At 51.7% G+C, this 16,957-nt stretch overlaps 1 protein-coding gene across 1 annotated transcript; it reads left to right on the top strand.

Annotated features, from left to right (window-relative positions):
• RDH13 (retinol dehydrogenase 13) lies at positions 1-11,125 on the top strand. The gene is given in 8 exon segments (XM_004622774.2): positions 1-177; positions 2,055-2,173; positions 3,281-3,436; positions 5,596-5,700; positions 6,588-6,800; positions 9,620-9,721; positions 10,120-10,318; positions 10,320-11,125. Coding segments are annotated over 8 exon segments (990 nt in total). The 5' UTR covers positions 1-112; the 3' UTR covers positions 10,351-11,125.
• Positions 11,126-16,957: the final 5,832 nt, after the last annotated feature.

Genomic DNA, 16,957 nt, shown 5'->3' with positions numbered 1-16,957 from the left:
TCCCGGAAGCTCGCGACCCGGGGGCAGCAGCGCCTTTCCCACGTGCGTGACTGCCAGCTTTGAGCTACTTGGAGCGAGCGACCCGTGGTGGCGGGTCCGGTTCGAACCCGGCATGAACCGCTATCTTGTGCCGCTGTCCGTGCTGGGCTCCGCGGTAGGTGGTGCAGTTCTACTCAAGTGAGTATGTGCCGGCGCCGCGGCGAGCTCAGGGGAGGGCCGGCGGGGTACTGGTGACCCAGGCCCAGCTGACCCACGGTCCCTCCGCTCACGCCACCCGCGAGCTCCCAGAGGACGCAGGCTGGGGTTCAGGTTGGCTCCCACAGAACAGGACACGACCCAAGGTCACCCAGAGGAAGGCGCGGAGCCGGGCCCGGAAACATTTTGCTGCAATGGCATCCGGAAATTTAGTTGATTCTAACTTATCGACTAAATTCATCGGCAAATATTTATCGTGCAAGGAACACCTACACCGAGAAACTCTCATCCCGAATTAAAAAAATCAACTAGAATTGCTCGTCTTATTAAATGCAAAGATTGAATGATACAATCATTGTCTCTCGCCATCACTCTCATGAGGAATTTGGGATCACATTGAGTATACAGAATAGTAACCCCGTTTTATTTATTTATGTATTTTATTTTATTTTTTGAGTTACACCTGGCTATGCTCAGGGATAAAGTTACCCCTGGCTCTGGGCTCAGGAATTACCAGGAGACCAAAGTGGTGCAGAGGCTCATACCTGGGGTTGCTGCATGAAAGGCGAACATCCTATGCGCTGTACTGTCACTCCTGCCTACCCTGTTTTATTCTGGAAGAGACTTCCAAGGGTTCTCTGCAGCTCAGCCCCGGATCCTGGAGGGGGGTGAAGGGGGGTGGTAAGGGTGGCCATTGTACTGCCCCCCTGAAACCCTGTCAGTGTAAGCCCCCCATCCCCTGCGGCCAGCCAGCCAAGGGACAGGTGAGCAGTTCATACATTCTTCCTGTGACAAAATAGACTGACCAACCAGAAAGTAATCAGACTATTGAAATAGTTTATTTTTGTTTTATGGCCATACCCTGCATGCTCAGGGCTGACTCCTGACTCTGGGCTCAGGGTTCACTTCTGGTGGTGCTTGGGGGACCCTTTCAGAACAAACCCAGCTCAGCTGTGTGCAAGGCCAGAGCATTAGCCCCTGTACTCTCTGATCTCTTTGACCCCAAACTTAACTTTTTTGGGGATAATTACTTCTGGGTTGATTTATCTGCTCTCTGTTGAGGCTGCCTTAGGGGTTTGTACTGCCTCATCTGGTAGGATCTTTTTCCTTTGCTTAGCTGGTTGTCTTGTTATTTCTAATTCATTGCATTACTGCTCCTTAAACATTAACTTTTCTAACCAAGGGAAACAATTCTTCCTGGTCACAAAGTGTATCCAGACTGTTATTTTTACTGTTTCCATTTTTGTTCCTTCCTTTTGTTTGTCAGTTCTGGAAAAGCTAAAAATGAATGGTTCTGTGCCCCAGACTCCAGAAGAAAGTAGGGAGAATCGAAGATGATTGAATGGGAGCCTGACGATAGTACAGTGGGGAGGGCTATGGTCCCATATGGTCCCCTGAGCACTGCCAGGAGTGATTCCTGAGTGCAGAGCCAGGATAACTCCTGAACATCATTGGGTGTGACCCAAAAAGAAAAAAATAGATTGAATATCCTGTGGGACAAAACAGTAGTTATATTTTTTTGTGGGGCACACCCCATAGTGCTCTGCGGATGGACTCTAGAGCTCCTACAAAACCTGTGCCCAGCCCTTTGAGCTCCCTGGGACCCCCATGACCTGGTCTTATTGGGGAGTCCCCCCTGCAGCTCATAGCATGCTGCCCAAGTGTCCGGAGTATGGTTTGCTGGGAGGCCAGAGGCCACCCCAGCCAGGCCCTCACCTGCATGGCACTGCGGCCTCTGGGATGTTGTTTTTATCGTGTGTGTGTCTGGGGGGGGGCGCCCCACAGGACCATCTCCTGTCATCCCAGAGGGAGGTCTGTGTGACAGACAGATGGACCCACGTGCCCTGCTCTCTCCCCAGGGACTATGTGGCAGGTGGGGCGTGCCCCAGCAAGGCCACTATTCCTGGCAAGACCGTCATTGTCACAGGTGCCAACACGGGCATTGGCAAGCAGACAGCCCTGGAGCTGGCCAGGAGAGGTGAGGCCTGACCTTGGGGACCTGGGCCTGGGGGCAGGGAGGAGGGACAGGTGTGGCTGAGGGCTGGGGCCTTTGGTAGCCTAAACAGTGGGTCCAGGCCTGAGCTTCCTGCCCATCCTGTGGTCCCAGCTGGACCTATGGGGAGTCCCGGGGAGGGAACCCACTTCTTTCCTGAGCACATGAGCAGAAACAGGGCACTGGGGGTCCTGTGGCCCTTGCCATCCCCTCCACCTTGCCACCTGCTTGAACTTCTCTCATTGTTTGAAACTTGTTTTATTTCCCTCAGTAAATAAAAACTTGTTTTGGTTTTTTTTTTTTTTTTGGCTTTTGGAGTCATACCCAGTGATGCTCAGGGGTTACTCCTGGCTCTGCACTCAGGAATTTCTCCTGGCAGTGCTCTGGGGACCATATGGGATGCCGGGCATTGCCGCGTGCAAGGCAAGCGCTCTACCCGCTATACTATTGCTCCAGCTGCTTTTTGGCATTTTTATTAATGATTGATTGGTTGGTGGCTTCTGCCGGCCTCCGTAGTTGCTGGTATGGCGACTCAGGTCGAACACTTGGTTGTGTCTTGGTTGGTTGGACTTTGGATGTCACATGCTATTGTGGCTCAGAGAGCAAGCTGAGTTTTAAAAATGTACTTTTTGGGGGGGTGTCCCACTACTTTGGGGGTGTCCCAGGAGTCAGCCCCTTGTTGTGCTCAGGGCTGACTCCTGGCTCTGCTCAGGGCTGACTCCTGGCTCTGTGCTCAGGGATCACTTGTGGCTCTGTGCTCAGGGATCACTCCTCGCAGGGCTTAGGAGATCCTGTGCAATGTCGTAGGCTTGGCTGTATCCAAGGCAAATGCCTGCCTCCAACTATCTCTCTAGCCTGAATGACACAGGTTTGGGTGGGGACAGTCTCGCACACCAGGCTACATGCGACAGCCGTGTATGCAGGCTTGGTGGCCATTGATAGAAATGTTTGGGGACATGGGGCATGTGATGACCCAGGCTTGGCTATTTTTCTGTCTTTGCTGAGGGGTCACTCTGCAGTCCTGGAGACCATGCAGTGACGGGATGGACCCCTCTCTGGTCAGCCTTTCATTTCTCTGTCCTGGGCCTCCAGGCGCCAACGTCATCCTGGCCTGCCGGGACATGGAGAAGTGCGAGGCTGCCGCCAAGTTCATCCGTGGGGAGACCCTCAACCGCCGGGTCAGCGCCCGCTGCCTGGACCTGGCTTCTCTTCGGTCCATCCGCGAGTTTGCTGCAAAGGTCATCCAAGGTGGGCAGAGGGAAGGCGAGCTGGGGGCTGGCTTAGATGAGCCTGGCCAGGTCCCTCCACCTGTGGGTGGATTACTAATTTTTTTTTTTGCTTTTTGGGTCACACCAGTGATGCTCACAGGTTACTTCTGGCTCTGCACTCAGGAATTACTCCTGGTGGTGCTCAGGGGACCATCTAGGATGCTGGGAATTGAACCCGGGTTGGCCGTGTGCGAGGCAAGTGCCCTCCCCACTGGACTATTGCTCCAGCCCCGAGATTTCTGTTACGTCTAATTTTCAAATTATTTATTTATACACATTTTGGGCCCACACTGGCGGTGCTCATGAGCATTTATTTATTAGGGTCACTCCTGGCAGTGTTGGGGGGGGAGCCCTTGTGCAATGCCCGTGATTGAACCCATGTCAACCATGTGCAAGGAAGAGCTTGACCTCTTTCTGCCTCTCAGGCCTCGAGACTGTACTTTCCTTTAAAATATTTTTTAATTGAACCACTGTGAGATAGACCCTTACAAAGCTATTCATGATTAGATTTCCGTCATAGAGTATTCCAACACCCATCCCTCCACCAGTGTACATTTCCCAGCACCAGTGTCCCCAGGTTCCCTCCCATCACCCCCACCCCACCCCAGCCTGCCTCTATGGCAGGCACTTCTCTGTCTCTCTCCTTTTAGGCATTATAGTTTGCAATACAGATACTGAAAGGTTATTATGTATATCCCTTTACCTACTTTTTTTTTTTTCTTTGTGGGTCACACCCGGCAATGCACAGGGGTTACTCCTGGCTCATGCACTCAGGAATGACTCCTGGTGGTACTTGGGGGACCATATGGGATGCTGGGAATCAAACCCAGGTCGGCTGCGTGCAAGGCAAATGCCCTCCCCACTGTGCTATCACTCCAGCCCCCTCTTTACCTACTTTTAAAAAAAAAGAATTTATTTTTAGAGTTGTTCACAGTAATTGATTACGTTCAATGTTTCAACATAAATTCTACCACCATTATTTCGAGTTTTTCCACCACCACCTAAGGCTGCCCCAAAGGCAGATGCTAAATAATTTATTTCGTATTGCTTGTTAGTTGTATTGTAGTTGTATTATAGTTGACTGAAAATGATCTAAAAAAGCTTCTTTGGGACTGGAGTGATAGCACTGCGGGTAGGACGTTTGCCTTGCACGCGCCGACCCGGCTTCGATTCCCAGCATCCCATATGGTCCCCTGAGCAATGCCAGGGGTAATTCCTGAGTGCAGAGCCAGGAGTGACCCAAAAAGCAAAAAAAAAAAAAAAAAAAAAAAAGTTTCCTTAGATGAAAGTATGTAAAAATTATTGTATCTCATTTGGAGCCATTAAGCCCCTTGTATTAGAGATCATTAACATGTTAGAGTTTGAGTCTTGTATGCATATATATTTATATATGTTATATATAGATACATACATTTTTTTTAATCAAGATTGTTGTCTTCTTACACCCCATCAAATGTGGTGTGTTACTCTTGGTATATCAGCCCTTTACCTACTTTTTTCTTTTTTTTTTTGCTTTTTGGGTCACACCTGGTGATGCACAGGGGTTACTCCTGGCTTTGCACTCAGGAATTACTCCTGGCAGTGCTCAGGGGACCATATGGGATGCTGGGAATCGAACCCGGGTTGGCCGAGTGCAAGGCAACCTATCCGCTGTGCTATCGCTCCAGCCCCAGCCCTTTATCTACTTTTAACCCTCAGTTCCTGTTCAGTGTGATCACTTCCGTCTGTTAGTGTCATACTGGTTCCTCCTCTGTCTCACCTACCCTTGGTCTACATGCACTTGTGGTTGATTCTAGCCATTGACCAATCCTGTACTGTTCTATTGGCCCGGGTATTTTCATGTTTTCTGTGAAGTGTCGGGGGAAAGCTGCCAAGGACGCTTTCAGGGATGCCTCAGGCTTAGCTGTGCCTCTGGGTGCTCGCTCTGCCGTGGCCCTGCGTTGGGGCCTGTAGCTTTGGGTCTACACTTGTGGCTGGTGGACTCTGCTGAGTTCTGCAAAACTGAGGACCCCTCAGGTGTCGTCTGGGTCCTGCTCAGTGCTGGGAGGTGGGGTGCACACGGGGTGCTGGGGGGGACGGGTAGGGACTTCCTCCACCCAGGATGCTCCCGTGGCTTGGGCTGACCCGTTCCCCTTCCAGAGGAGGAGCACGTGCACGTTCTGATCAACAATGCTGCCGTGATGTGCTGTCCTCACTGGAGCACGGAGGATGGCTTCGAGATGCAGTTTGGCGTGAACCATCTGGGTGAGCTGGGGTGGCCGGTCTGGGACAGGGGGTCATCACTGGGAACTCTGGGAGGGACCCCCCATTACTGGACACGCTGTGCTGCTGACCCTCCCTGGCCTCCTGGCTCTTTGTTCCCTGCCCACCTGTCTTCCAGAAATAGCTGGTTTCTCAGCCTCAGCAGCCACCCTGAGGACACTGTGGTTCTGGTGATCAGGGCAAGGGGACAGGTGTCATAAGGGTTCCCTCACCCTGAGTTCTGCACTCCGGTGAACTTACGCCATCTAGAGGGACACTTCCTGTGATGCTCGCATGGCTCTTCTGTAGTCAGCTCATGCAGAAGTGACGTGCGACACTCTTTACTCCTGACAGACTCCCACTGCAGTTCTTTGTCATTGAATTTCAGGCATACAGTGTCCCAGCACCAGCCCCATCACTAGTGTCAGTTTCTCTCCTGTGCTGCAGCTGACCCTCTTGACAGGCACATTTGGAAATTTGGTTGCTGTACTTTGAATGGTCTCATACTTTCGTTTTGTTGTTTCCATGGCCCCTCATTTCTCTTCTGGTGGTAGGGGTGTGTGTGGGGGGGTTGAACCCTGAACCCACATCCACATGCATGGCATTGAGCCTTCATTGAGCTGGGTTCCCACAGCTGGGACCTTCACTACCTAGGCCCGCCCATGCTCCTAGGATGTTGTTGGCAGCATCTCCGAGCTCCATCTACTAGGTGGCAGTAGCACCTCCTGGTCTTTGCAGCTGACGGAAATTATCTTTAGACATGGCCAGATGTCTCCTGGGGGCAGGCAGTCTGGTGCTGGCTGACACCCTGAGCTGTCGGCAGAAGACGCAGAGAACGTACTCATGGTAATAGTACGGTAGACGGGATCCTCTTGTCATTTTCCGCCTAGGTCCCTTTCTGTTGACAAACCTCCTTTTGGACAAGCTCAAAGCATCAGCCCCGTCGCGCATCATCAACCTGTCGTCGCTGGCCCATATAGCCGGGCACATAGACTTTGAGGACCTGAACTGGCAGCAGAGGAAGTTTGACACCAAAGCAGCTTATTGCCAGAGTAAGCTGGCCGTCGTCCTTTTCACCAAGGAGCTCAGCCGGCGGCTGCAAGGTGCGTGTGGGTGCCAGTGCCAGCCACAGCCCCGCTGTGACTCTGGAAGGATGAGGGGCCAGGGTGGGCTCCAAAATCGAGCAGGCAATACGCAAGAAAGGTAGCATCATGCTCCCTTCTCGTTCCTGAAGCAGACATCGCTAACCAATCACACCACCTCTCCGGCTTGCCAGACCAGCTGACCATCACAGCCTGTCAATTGGCCGATCACACCATGCTCCCTTGTTCAGCTGACCAATCACATCACACTTCCCCTGATTGCCAGGTCAGCTGACCAGTCACATCATGTGCCCCCTGATTACCAGGTCAGCTGACCAATTACAGCACGCGCTCCTGCTTAGCCGACCAATCACAGCACCGTCTCATGTTCGCCAGGTTAGCTGACCAATCACAGCACTCTCCCCTGCTCGCCATTTGACCAATCACACAGCATGATCCCTAGCTCACCCAGAACTCCTAATCAATGACATACCCTGCTATGCATTCATGTAGATATGATGTTAAAATATTCTTACTCCTGACAGGTTCCCAGCTACTGTTACCTGTTTCTAAATGGTGTCACTTCACTGGCGAAATGTGTCACCTAGAAATATTTTTAAGTCCCCATCTCCAAATAAGCCTCCCTTAGAACACCAACATTTTAGCTTTGAAAATGGGCCTGAAGAGGCCTTTGGGCAGTATGTCAGCCAGGGGTTCTTAAGCCTGGGTGACCTCCATCCCATGGGGACATTTGGCAGTTTCTTTCTTTTTGGTTTTGAGTTCCACCCAGTGATACTCAGAGGTTACTCATAGCTCTGAACTCAGGAATTACTCCTGGCAGGCTTGGGAGGTCGTATGGGATGCCAGGGATAAAAGCTGTACTGGCTATGTGCAAAGCAAGTGCCCTACCTGTTGTATAATGACTCCAGCCCATTTGGCAGTTCTTTGGAGGAATTTTTTTTTTCTTTTTGGGTCACACCTGGCAATGCACAGAGGTTACTTTTGGCTCATACACTCAGGAATTACTCCTGGCGGTGCTCAGGGGACTATATGGGATGCTGGGAATCGAACCTGGGTTGGCTGCGTACAGGGCAAACACCCTACCTGTTGTGTTATCACTCCAGTCCAGGAATTTTTTTTTTAGTATTTTATTATTATTATTATTTTTTAAAATTTTATTTTATTGAATCACCATGTGGAAAATTACAATGCTTTCAGGCTTAAGTCTCAGTTATACAATGCTGAAACAACCATCCCTTCACCAGTGCCCATATTCCACCACCAAAAAGAAAAAACCCAGTATACCTCCCATCCCGGGCACTGCCCCCCCGTAACTGATAAATTTCACTTTACTTTCTCTTTACTTTGGTTACATTCAATATTTCAACAAAAACCTCTCTATTATTGTTAGGAGTTCCCCACTAGAGTCAGACCTGTTGTGAAGAGATGAGGTCGAGACCGTGTGGTTTTGGATTTCTGTATTTTAGCAACTAAGTCCAGGGAAATTTCTTCCAGATATTGGATCATTGCAAGCTTGTAACTCTCATCTGTGGTCCTCATAATATGGTGGTCGCCACGCCCTCTGCCCCCCCTCCCCCTTCCCCTTGCCACTCCCCCCACAAGGAAAAGGCAAGAGAGAGAAAAACCTTTCCCCTCCTGGGTAGGCATGGGGCCACTGCTTAGTTCTCAGTCTGGAGACATTCTGCAAGGAGCTGCCGGTACCAAAAATAGTTTAGCTGGCCTCTGGAATCATGCTCGTGCAGCTGCGGAGAGGCAGCACACGTGCAGCCCCCAGGATCACATCTTTGCGGAGAGCCCAGCCCAGGAATTTTTTTAAAAAGTATTTATTTTTTATTTCTATAAGATTGTTCACAATAATTTATTACATTCAATATATATATTTTTTCCTTTTTGGGTCACACCCGATGATGCTCAGGGGTTCCTCCTGGCTGTGCACTCAGGAATCACTCCTCGCGGTGCTCGGGGCACCGTATGGGATGCTGGGAATCAAACCCTGGTTGGCCACATGCAAGGCAGACGCCCTACTCACTGTGCTATTGCTCCAGCCCCCTATATATATATTTTGATCGAAATGGGTTGTCTTGGAGTTTTTTGGCTCTCACTAGAGGAGAGAGGTATGTCAGCTTCATAATTCAGGAAGCAATTCAGAAGTCAACATGTTTTTGTTTGGGTCAAGGAATCAGAACCAAGGGAACGTGGGCTCAGGCAAAAACTGTTTCCATGGAAGAGAGGTCAGAGGTGAGGGGTTACAGAGTGAGACTGTGACAGGCATGAACTCTTTCCTGTGTTCCTGTGAAGGAGAAAGGGGACCGTCCATGTCCTCAGCTGCCAAATCCACTCCTCAATCCCCAGCCCCTGCCTCTGCCAGTGTTTCCCAGTGCTGCCCCCCTCCCCCCCCCCCCCCCCCCCCGCACCCTCAGGCGTGTGTTTCTGCTTCCTCTGGGCGTGAGGCTGGGTCTTGGTCCACCTCTGTGCTGACTTCAAAGATGTCAGCTTTTCTAGGAGGGGTGCTACTGGCATCCAGAGGCTGGGGTACAGCTCAGCCCCCTGCAGAGCATAGGATAAGAATACCCGGGCCTCAGTTTCATCTGGGTGAGGGTCTGTGTGCCTAGGGACCTCTTTCAGACCCCTCCTCCCATCCACTGTTTCAGACTCTGGGGGTGGGGCCCTGCAGTCCAGGTCTCTCCAGGTGGAATGATCTGACTGAGAAGGAAGTGGAGGAGAGATGTGGACCTGGAGATGGAGCAGTCCAGGACAGGAGTGTAGGGGGCAGTGCAGGGATGGCATTGCCCCCTGCCCCAGTCACCTTTTCTTTGCAGGCACGGGTGTGACTGTGAATGCTCTGCACCCTGGAGTGGCCAGGACGGAGCTGGGCAGACACACTGGCTTGCACACATCCACCTTCTCGAGCCTAACACTTGGTAAGACCCCCGGCCCCACTCACAGAGACTCATACTCTCTTGGGTCCCCTGACCCTGACTGTCAGGGCTTTCCAGAGGGACATGTAGGGAGATGGGGACTGAATATGAGGGATTGGAAGGTAGAAAGCAAGGTTAGTGAGGGGAAGACTCGAGGCTGAAGGGGAGGAGGGAAAAGCCAGGGAGGTTTCCTGGGGGAGATGGTTTGGGGCTGGTCCCTACAACAGGAGGGATCCAACTGGGGAGTGCCAGAGCTGGGAACTCCAGGCAGAGGGACTACAGGGGCAAATGCCCAGAGATGAGCCCTGTGTGTGGTGGTGTTGGTCGGGGGTGGGGCGGAAGGGCAGGGCAGCTTCTGGCCTCAGTGGGACCTTGCCCTGAGCTCTGTGTGCTGATTGTAGGACCCATCTTTTGGCTGCTGGTCAAGAGCCCCCAGCTGGCAGCCCAGCCCAGCACTTACTTGGCTGTAGCAGAGGAACTGGAAGGTGTTTCTGGAAAGTACTTTGATGGATTCAGAGAGAAGTCTCCGGCTGCCAAGGCTGAGGATGAGGAGGTAGCCCAGAGGCTCTGGGCTGAAAGTGCCCGCTTGGTGGGATTGGACCTCGGTGAGAGCACAGCCTCACCCCAAGTAACCTGGAGCAGGCATGGGAGCCATGGGCGAGGAGGCGCCAGGATGGAGCAGAAAGACCAACCATGACAGATCTGTACTGTATCTCATCTCTGGCTCTGTGGGTAACTTAGCTGGCTGCCATGCCCCAAGTGCACTGTAGGTGGCAGCACGAGATAGTAATGCTGGCGACCATACCCTAAGGTGTTGGTTAAGGAACGCTCGCTGCCATCCTCTGATGGCCACTAGATGGCGGTGTTGACCAGGGAGCACTGCATGCCATGCTCATGATGCCCACTAGGCCGCAGTGTTGGCCTTTTCTCAGTCTTCTGGCCTCTGGATTTGCCCTGCCCGTGCCTGCCTGGGCCCGTGCATCCTGGGCCGCCTGTGATCGGGACCATCAGCTGCCGCCTTTGGGAATCTAAACAGAACTGCTGGGGGAGTCAGCTCCTTCAGTGTGGGCCAATCAGGAGAAATCAGCGGCCAGCATGGCAGACGTACCTCTCACCTCCCAGAGCCTCAGTTTCCCTGACTTTCAAAGGTGAAGAGTGACCCCACTACCTCAGGGTGGCAGTGGAGGACTTGTGCCTGGTGGGGGAGGGCAGCTGCGTGTGCCCTGCGGCTTGTTTGTCCTGAAGGTGTTGTGGCTGACCTTGGGACAAGAAGCTCAGCGGCCCCCGGTACAGGCGGAGTGAAAGCCCCCCAGCACCCATGGCTCAGGATCTGCAACTCATGTGGCATTGTCAGCCCGGACTCCCACCTGCTCTTCCAGAGTGATGATGATTTTTGTAATAAATCTAGCAAAGTCAGTGAGTTTCTTTCTTTCTTTCTCTTTTTTCTTTTTGGAATCACTCCTGGCAGTGCTTAGGGGGACAATATGGGATGCTGGGGATTGAACCCAGGTCAGCCGCATGCAAGGCAAATGCCCTCCCACCATACTATTACTCTAGCCCCGAGTCTGTGGGTTTCTGTTTGCCTCCAAGGGCCTGCGTGGGGCGAGCTGAATGTGAATGAGTCGGGCTTTTGTCCTTTTAGGGAGCCCAGACTCAGGTGCTGTGATGCAGAGAACCACTGGACATGTCCACACTGGGGGATGGGACAAAGGGGAGTCTGAGCCAGCCCAGAGTTTAAAAGTCTGGAGCTTGAGGGATAGCATAGTGGGTAGGGCATTTGCTTTGCATGCTCTGACCCAGGTTCTGTCCCAGCATCCCACATGGTCCTCTGAGCACCACTAGGAGTGACTCCTGAGTGCAAAGCCAGCAGTAACCCCTGAACGTTGTTGGGCATGGCCCCCAAACAAACCCAAAACCCAAAAGAAACAACTCCAGAGCTTCTGGAAGGATAACTGGTTGAAGTTCTAATGGAAGAGCCAGGGGTGGGTTTGATGGTTTGAATGGGGCAGCTTATGTGGCCCCTGGGACCCTCACCTGGGTTCATACCCTATTTTCTCCTTGTCTTGGGCTGCCCCAGGAACTTAGAACAAAGTGGGCGGCAGAGCCAGTTGTCTCTTATGTTTCGATAATGGAAGCTGACTTGGGTGGGTGTCAGCATTGTCACTGAGCTGGCAAGGAACAGACTTGGCCCCACAGCAGAGAAACTGAGTCATGTTTGTGAGCTACTGGGTCCTGTGGTTTGTAGGTGACGTGCAGGGCTGGGGGATGGCATTGAACTAGAGCACAGGGTTCTTTTTTTTGGGGGGGGGGGCGGGGAGTCACACCAGTGATAGCCAGCAATGCTCATGGCTGCTGGCTCTGCACTCAGGAATCTGCACTTTTGGTGGTGCTCGGGGGACCTATGGGATGCCGGAGATCAAACCTGGGTTGGCCGCATGCAAGATAAACACCCTCCCCGCTGGACTATGGCTCTGGCCCTAAAGCACAGTTCTGAGGCATTCCTGGCCTGGCTCCTGAGCATCCCTGTGCCCCCTGAGCATTGCTGGAACTGAGCTGGCACCCACAAGTTCCACAAGGAGTGGTTCCTTTAAAAATAAATAAAAACAAGAAGTTGCACACCCAGTGACACCCCAAAGGAGAGGCCAATGCAAAGTTGTGAATGCTTGCAGGCAGTGTGGGAGCACCCATACAGCTTATCACCCACAACGGGTATTTCTATCACTTCCACCCCCTCATCTGCTCAGCATCCACCTGTAGTCCATCTACCTACCCATGCATCCACTTATGCATGCATCCATCCACCCATCTCTCCCTCCATCCACCTGCCCACCCATCCTTCCATCATTCCTCCCTCCATCCACTCACCCACCCACCCATTTATCCCTCTATTCACCTATTCCTCTTTCCCTCCCTTCCTCCCATGCGCTTTCACTCAGGGACGGGTTTTGAGGTGATTGAGACTCTGGCCCCTGCCCCCCAGAGTCCTCTAGTTCTCCCCTCCAGAGGAACCCTTCTGCTTACCCTACACTGTGCAGCCAACACCCTTCATTGAGAGGAGTTAGTTTTTTTTTTTTTTTAATTAAATCACCATGTGAGAAGTTACAAAGCTTTCAGGCTTAAGTCTCAGTCATACAATGATCAAGCACCCATCCCTTCACCAGTGCACATAGTTCCACCACCAAGAACCCCAGTATACCTCCCATTCCACCCCCACCCCCACCCCCCGCCTGTGTGGCTGATGATTTTCACTTTACTTCCATTACATCAATATTTCAACAGAAAACTCACTATTATTATTTGGAATTTCCCCCCAGCAATCAGACCTGCCCAAAAGGCATCATTTGATAATTTGTTTTACATTGCTGAGAATGAAGAGCATGTGAGGTCGCACAGCTGCCACAGCGGCAGTGTGGTTTTGGATTTCTGGTATTTTAGTAATTAAGTCCGGAGAGATTTCTGACAGAAATTGCATCATTGCAAGCTCGTACCTCTGTTTAGTGGGCCTTATAAGATGGTGGTTGCCACGCTGCCGCTGGGGAAAGGAAAGGCCGAGAGAGAAAAATCTTTCCCCTCCTGGGGCGGCATGGAGCCGTAGCTTAGTTCACAGTCTAGAGGCATTTCTGCAAGAAGCTGCTGGGTGCCAAAAGCAATAAGTTGGTCTCTGGAATCATGGGCACTCAGGAACGGAGGGGCCGCTCGTGTGTGGCCACTCGGGATCACATCTGGGCGGAGATCCTAGTTTTGTTTGTTGACTTGATTTTGGCTGCACATGAATGAAACCTTCAGATAACTGTCTTTCACTTCCCACCACGGCTTCACTGTGGAGACTTGTCTGTTTACAACTAGGCTGGGGGCCAGGTCCCACCCCGCCCCCAACATTCTCTTCTTGCAGCCGAGATACCACTGCAGGGCTACTGTGGGTCACTCACCCACCAGACAACCTCCCATCCATGGCTTTGGGGTGGTTGGAAGCCTGTGGTGATAACCTCAACCCGAAGGGGGGTATGAACTGATTGTCAGGCCAGCGCGACCAGAATTTGGATGTGTGTGTGCGTGTGTGTTGGTGTGTGTGTATATGTGCGTGTGTGCGTGCGCGTGCACGCAGTCCCCAGCCCCCACAGTGTAGGAACTGCAGGCACACTCCCACTTCAGCTCAGCACCGTATGGTTGGGGCAGCGGTGGGCAGGACAGTACCCTAACGGGCCGGGCCCACTCCATGGACAGGCTAGCCCAGGGCACAGGCTTCTGAGGCTTCCGTCACTGCCCAAGGCCAGTGCTTTTTGTCATTGCAGGATGAAGGGGGAAAGGGAGAAAAAGGGGGAAATTTGGATCACTCTTCATGTCTGTGTTCTCCCTCCAACACCTACTTCTCTGTCCCCAGCTCACTTCTATTTTTTTTCTTTTGGGGCCAAACCCTGTGGTGCTCAGGGGTCACTCCTGATTCAGCGCTCAGGAAACTCCTGGTGGTGCTGGGGGATCATATGGGATGCCAGAGATTGAATCCAGTAGGCCCCGTGCAAGGCAAATGCCCTTCCTGCTGTACTATAGCTCTGCCCCCCACTCCCTCACTTTTTTTTTTCTTTTTGGGTCACACCTGGTGATGCTCAGGGGTTACTCCTGACCTTGCACTCAGGAATTTCTCCTAGCTAGCGGTGCCTGGGGGACCATATGGGATGCTGGGAATCGAACCCAGGTCGGCCATGTACAAGGCAAATGCCCTACCTGCTGTGCTATTATTGCTCTAGCCCTCGCTCCCTCACTTCTTTTTTTTAAAATTTATTTATTTTTAATTAGTGAATCACCGTGAGGATACAGTTACAGATTTATACATTTTTGTGCTCATGTTTCCCTCATACAAAGTTCGAGAACCCATCCCTTCACCAGTGCCCATTCTCCACCACCAGTAAACCCAGCATCCCTCCCACCCTCCCCAGTCCCGTCTCCCCCCACCCCACCCTGCCACTGTGGCAGGGTATTCCCTTTTGTTCTCTCTCTCTAATTAGGTGTTGTGGTTTGCAATAAAGGTGTTGAGTGGCCATTGTGTTCAGTCTCTAGTCTACATTCGGCACGCGTCACCCTTCCCCCACATGGCCTCCTCACTTCTAAGAAAATTTCGTTCTAAGAAAATTTCAAGGGCGCGCTTGCACCATAAAGGTGCACTCCACTGTCCTGGCAGCAGAGGGCGTGCTTGCACCATAGGCTCCCAATAATGACCAGGCCTGTAGCAGGCAACAGAACTTGGCCTGTTTACAGAAGGCTAGGGTGCCAACTGTTTCTCAAACACTGTCACAAAAATAGAGCTGGCAGCAGAACCCAAAGCGGCAGACACCCAAGAGAGGAACTGCTCGGCCAGATGGTCACCCTACATGTGGCATTCTGGGAGCATGCTTGCTGCGCCCGCATTCCTGGTGGTGGTATCTGCACTCGTGCATGCAGGATGGCAGTAATCTGAGTGCTCGTCAAAGGATGACTGGAAAAGCAGACACTGTCACTGTCACTGTCATCCCCTTGCTCATTGATTTGTTCGAGTGGGCACCAGTAACGTCTCTCATTGTGAGACTTATTGTTACTGTTTTTGGCATATCAAATATGCCACGGGAGCTTGCCAGGCTCTGCCGTGTGGGCACGATACTCTCGGTAGCTTGCCGGGCTCTCCGAGAGCGGCAGAGGAATCTAACACGGGTCGGCTGCATAAAAGGTGAATGTTCTACTGCTGTGCTTTAACTTAAATTTTTTTTTTTTTGCCACATCCAGCGGTGCTCAGGGCATTCTTTTGTTTGTTGCTCAGAGTTGCTCCAGGTGGCTCAGGGGACCATATGCGGGGCCAGTGAGGAACCAGACCTTCCCGCCAGAGAGGTAGTACAGCGGGGTGGATGCTGGTCTTGCATAATGCCGACTCAGGTTTGATCCCCATCATCCCATACAGTCCTCCATGCCTACCAGGAGTGATTCCTGAGTGCAGAGCCAGGAATCAGCTCTGAGCAACTCCGGGTGTGTCCCCACCCCCAAAGGACAGCCTGAGGGCTGCCACATGTGGATGGACTCGTCCAGAGTGCTGAACCATTCACTCAGTAGGACAGGGCCGTGTGACTCCTCTCGAATGCCCTGCTCACTTATTAAATCATGCTTATAATATAAGATCCAGTCAGGGAAGGTACCATGGGGACATGTGTGTTGCTTAACATTTGGCAGACATGATTAATAACCTCTTCACTAACCTTCTCATCACCATCCCTTGCCAATGGCATAAGCATTAGCTCTGGGCAGCTAAATTCTACTTTGCTTTGAGCTAATCTGCAAGCTCAGGATTTCTTGGAGCTGAGCTCCCAATTAGCAATCCCAGAATTCCTTGCAACCTGGCTCCCAGAAAGCAATCCCAGAATTCCTTGCAGCCTGGCTCCCAGTAAGCAATCCCAGAATTCCCTTGCATCTGGATATAGCCAAAGACTGGTTTTGAAGTGAGCTCTAAGAGGTTGTCAGCTGGGTGGATTCTGGCATAGATTTTTGTTTTTAAAATCAAACAGATGGGCCCAAGAGATAATACAGGCATATATCCCATATGGTTCCCTTAACACTGCTAGAAGTGATTCCTGAGTGCAGAGCCAGAAATAAACCCTGAACTTCACTGGGTGTGGTCCTAAAAACAAAAACAAAAACAGAAAGAAAGAAGGGACTGGAGCAATTGTGCATTTTGTTTTGCACACAGTCATCCTGGACATTCCATATGGTCCCCTGAGCCAGGAGTGATACCTGAGTGCAGAGCCAGGAGTAACCCCTGAGCATCATTGGATATGGCCCCCAAATCAAACCAAATCAAAGAAACAAGCAAAGGAAGCAAGGAACAGTGCTGGGGCCAGTTAGACAGTCCCAGTGAGGGTGAGGGTGTTTGCCTTGCATGCAGTGGGCCTCGGTCTGCTCCCCGTCTTTTTACATGGCCCAGAGTATTTTCAGGGATCACTCCTAGCGGAGAGCCAAAATGCTCTCTATAGTGAGCAGGTGGAGTACAGAAACCCAAATGAAATAAGAGGAAGGGGACAGATTCGACAAGCACAAGCTTTGCCCCTTCTCCCTGCCTTTAATATGTGATTCCCAGGCCCATCCCCTCCCTTGTCACCCAGGGGCCCCTCCCCCGGCCCCTCTTTGAGGCTTTTACTAATACATTCTTTTTTGTGAGGAACTGGAGCCCTGCCTAATCATTGTTAATCATTTTAAGTTTTTTTTAAATTTTATTTTATTAAA

Source organism: Sorex araneus, chromosome 8, assembly GCF_027595985.1.
Source record: "Sorex araneus isolate mSorAra2 chromosome 8, mSorAra2.pri, whole genome shotgun sequence".
NCBI classification, from domain to species: domain Eukaryota; kingdom Metazoa; phylum Chordata; class Mammalia; order Eulipotyphla; family Soricidae; genus Sorex; species Sorex araneus.
Note: the sequence above shows the minus strand (reverse complement) of the source record. Positions and strands in the feature narration are given on the sequence as shown.